The sequence below is a fragment of the Amphimedon queenslandica genome, unplaced genomic scaffold, assembly GCF_000090795.2.
Source record: "Amphimedon queenslandica unplaced genomic scaffold, v1.1 AMPQUscaffold_13363, whole genome shotgun sequence".
Taxonomy (NCBI): Eukaryota; Metazoa; Porifera; class Demospongiae; order Haplosclerida; family Niphatidae; genus Amphimedon; species Amphimedon queenslandica.
In genome coordinates, this window is record NW_003546401.1 from 193,237 (window position 1) to 197,225 (window position 3,989).

Sequence of the window (3,989 nt, forward strand, 5' to 3'; positions counted from 1 at the left end):
CTGATTTTGGTTGAAATTGAATTTTTTATGAATTTTTAAAGTTACTCAAAAATTGGGCCAAAGTCCCTGTACCATATCAACCCTAATATTAATATTATATGTTAGTATACTGTTACACCTACATGTATAAATATTAATGCCCAATGTTAAACTAATTCCAATCAGTTATTAAATTTTTCATCTTTGAACAATCACCCTTTTTGCATGTGAGCTTGTCCAATTAATTTACAATTACTTAATCACTATTGATATAGTTGGTAAATTTGATATTAATTTTTTTAGGTATCTATTTTAATTAATTATTTAATTTTCTTATAGATCCCTTTATTGGAGGGTTTTCTGCTTCTCCGGATTCATTTCTGGGTCTGGAGACATCATGTCCAGATTCAGACCCATATGATAACTTCACTCTTACCTGTACAGCCACTAAACCAACCATAGTAATTCCAAACCTGGTAATAGCATGGACACATAATGGTACAATAGAAACTGGTACTGTGACTACTACTGGAGGGAATATGACTACCACTGTTACTAATACATTGAGCTTTACCAACAGCACTGCTGCTGATTCTGGTACTTATAGATGTACTGCTAGTATTACTATACCTGATTCAACTGATATTGCTACTAGTAGTGAGGAAAGCACTGTGGCTATAAGACGTAAGTGGACAACTATACATGTGGTTAACTGTGTCATATGTTTCCAACACTTTATATACCATACATACTCATCTTCCTTTTCTAATTTTTTCTCTTTATTTCTTCTCTGTCACTGCTTCACTCCTTTTTTCTTCTATAGCTCAAAGTTTACCTGTTCCTGCCACTAATGTCACAGTTACTCCAGGAACAACTACTGCTGCTGTATCATTCATAATACCTAACATTGCCTATACACCTGAAACCTACAATGTTAAGCACACTGGAGCAATCTTACAAACAACACAAGCAACTTCTATCATAAGAATGAGCTCCAGTAACATCACTGCAATTAATCAAAAATTTGTGATCATGTTGACTGGCCTTGAGGAAGATAACACTTATACATATACAGTTGATTCTACCAATTGTCTTGGTACTACTAGTACTGTAGAGATGAGCTTTAGAACACTTCCAGCATGTAAGTAAAAATTGATTATAGTCATCTCATAAGTGTTTTCACTTTTTTCTTTTTAAATTACAGTGCCAGTTGCTCCTCCAATAGATTGTGCTAATATAACATTCTTACCACGTAATGTCACGCTTACCTGGACTGCACCAGCACTAATAGATCAAAATGGAGCACCATTTGGTTATAATTTAACATGTATGAATACTAGTGGTATATCAGTCAATGGATTGAGCCCAACACAAACTTCAACAAACACAATGTTCACTATTACTGATGTTATGCCTTTTACTGGTTACACTTGTGAGCTGTCATTTATTAATGTAGTAGGACCAGGACCCCCTACCCAGTGTACCTTTGAAACAGCACAAGATAGTAAGTCATTATAGCTATACAATGGTTATTCATGTATATACTCTATGTACATTGTGATTTTGAATTTTGTTCACTTCCACACTGTTTTTGTGATTGGGGGCATAAATGACATGTAGATCTACTTAAGATTGCTAGTAACTATCTACTAGCAATTAATCATGTCTTGTTTCTCTCTTCAATTTTTATAGAACCTGATGATGGACCACAGAACTTTACTTCTACCCCAACAATGACAACAGTTACATTTAGATGGAGCAGACCATCAATACCTAATGGAATAATCACTGGATATCTACTCAAAGTTACTAACATTGAAACAAGTGCTTATCACATTATGAATATCTCTTCTGATCAATTAATGTATACACTTGATGAGGAAGGATTCTTGAGTGCTTATAATAATTACACTGCCACTGTTACTGCTAGTACTATCATTGGGTTTGGGCCTATATCTACTACTAGTGGAAGAACACTGCCAGACAGTGAGTCTATTTCTCTTGCATTAACATTCTCTTTTCATTCTTACTATGATCACAATAATTTTAAAACTTTATCATCTCCTATTATTATTTTATAGTGTCTAGTCCTCCTCTATTGGTGACGAGGGATATTACTATATCTGGTACAATATTCACTACATTACCATCAGTGGATAATCACACCATTAATGTGACATGGTCTCCTCCTACTACATCAAATGGACGCATTATGAACTATATCATTGATGTTGATGGATATACTAATGGAAATAACTTGATAAGACGTACAATTACTGATGTTGACAAAAACTCTTTTATGGAACTGATTACTAATACTACAGTATTAAGTAAGTACTATTTCTATGGGTCATCATTAAGCTGGCCATATTGCATTCATATACATGTACATTAACTTTAATTGTTCTATATTAAAGGATCATAATTTTCATGTTTTATTTGTTGTCTTTCTAGCTCCTGGGGTACCATATAATGTCACTCTGGTTGCTTATAATGAGTTTGGTAGAGGAATGCCAGTTGAAGTTACTGTCTTTACTAGAGTTTTGAGTAAGTACATGTATGCACATTGATTATGTGCAATGTATATGTAATCTCTGTATGTACATGTATTCAATTACATATGTGTGTGTTATCTTTTTTCATTTCCCTTTTTCATCATTTCTTTATTTTCTCTATTTTTTTCTAATGCTAGCTCCTAGTGTATCTCCATCAGGCATAAGAGGGATCAGATCTGCTGATGGTACTAATATGACTATTACTTGGAATGCAGTGAGTTTTGAACAAGCCCGTGGTTTCTTTGAATACACAATAAGACTGACAAGATCCAGCAGAAAGAGACAGACCACAGGAGATTTAGTATATAGAGTCCCTTATAGAGATACCAGTTTTACTGCTACTGGTCTTGATGGACAGGCTACCTATGGAGTATCAATGGGTCTTTCTGTTGATGATGGATCAAGTCAGGGACCTATTGCTGGACCTACTAGTGAACCCATTGAAGTAGTCTCTCCAGGTTATTTATAAATGCATGTATTTATTAATATAGACTGTGTTTTATGTATTAAATGTTTACTTGTATGTGTGTAATATTATAGCATATGGTGCATTATATACTCCATACAATTTATAATAGTTTAATATGGAATCCTTTAGATCCCAATACTTGTATTATGGACATTACAGTCAGTACTGATCGTGGTACATTTGAATGGCCAGTTACAATATCAGGCAGTACAGTTGATGTGTCATGTCCTAATGGTCCTACTGGAGCTGTCGCTACTAGAAGATGTGTTACTAACAGCAGATGGGAATCGCCTAACATTACATCTTGTGCAACCACTGAGGTATCTTGTAAATTTAGAAACATATCAAAAGTAATAAAGACTTGATGTGTGTGGATGTCATTACTTGCATTCAATAGATAAATATTACTACTAAAAATGTAGTAATGGTATCTGAGAACCTAACTAATCTAGTTGTCAGTACTATTGATACTGCTGATCAGAATACTGACAACATTCAAGTAGTGTCCACTATATTGAACCAAACAGCAATACTGCTATCAGATCCAATGGTAATCATGAGTCTCTCATCATCAGAGCTGTCAATGGTAAGAATTTAATTATATTAAACTTATGTTATGCCTCATAATATTCTAAAAAAAGACAACAGAGAACACTGTACAAATACTAGACAGCATTGAGGAATGGTCACCAAATGTATTAGAGACAGAATCTAACAAGTAACATCAAACTGATTTTGTAAAAATATTATTATTGACCCTTTTATAGCATTATCAATTCTTTTGAGAAGATTGTGGATGCTTTAATAAATCAAGACAATTTTACTAATGTAACAATTGTAGAAGATGACATTGCTTTAAAAGGAGAAAGAGTGAGTCTTGATTGTGATTTTTGATTCAATTTAGTTTATAGCTTCAACAATCAGAATTTAGTGGAATAGTATTCACTGCAGTCTCTTCTGGTTAGTATAATCTATTAAAATCTATG

General features: G+C 33.6%; 1 protein-coding gene across 1 annotated transcript in view; it reads left to right on the forward strand.

The window, feature by feature from the left end:
* LOC109582691 (phosphatidylinositol phosphatase PTPRQ-like) overlaps positions 1–3,601 on the forward strand; it is a 5,352-nt gene extending 1,751 nt beyond the window's left edge. The window contains exons 4-12 of the mRNA XM_019997563.1: positions 319–663; positions 803–1,120; positions 1,184–1,483; positions 1,672–1,965; positions 2,061–2,309; positions 2,434–2,526; positions 2,672–2,992; positions 3,133–3,353; positions 3,401–3,601. Of these exons, the coding sequence (XP_019853122.1) occupies positions 319–663; positions 803–1,120; positions 1,184–1,483; positions 1,672–1,965; positions 2,061–2,309; positions 2,434–2,526; positions 2,672–2,992; positions 3,133–3,353; positions 3,401–3,601 (2,342 nt within the window). The remainder of the gene's footprint in view (positions 1–318; positions 664–802; positions 1,121–1,183; positions 1,484–1,671; positions 1,966–2,060; positions 2,310–2,433; positions 2,527–2,671; positions 2,993–3,132; positions 3,354–3,400) is intronic.
* The last annotated feature ends 388 nt before the right edge of the window (positions 3,602–3,989 follow it).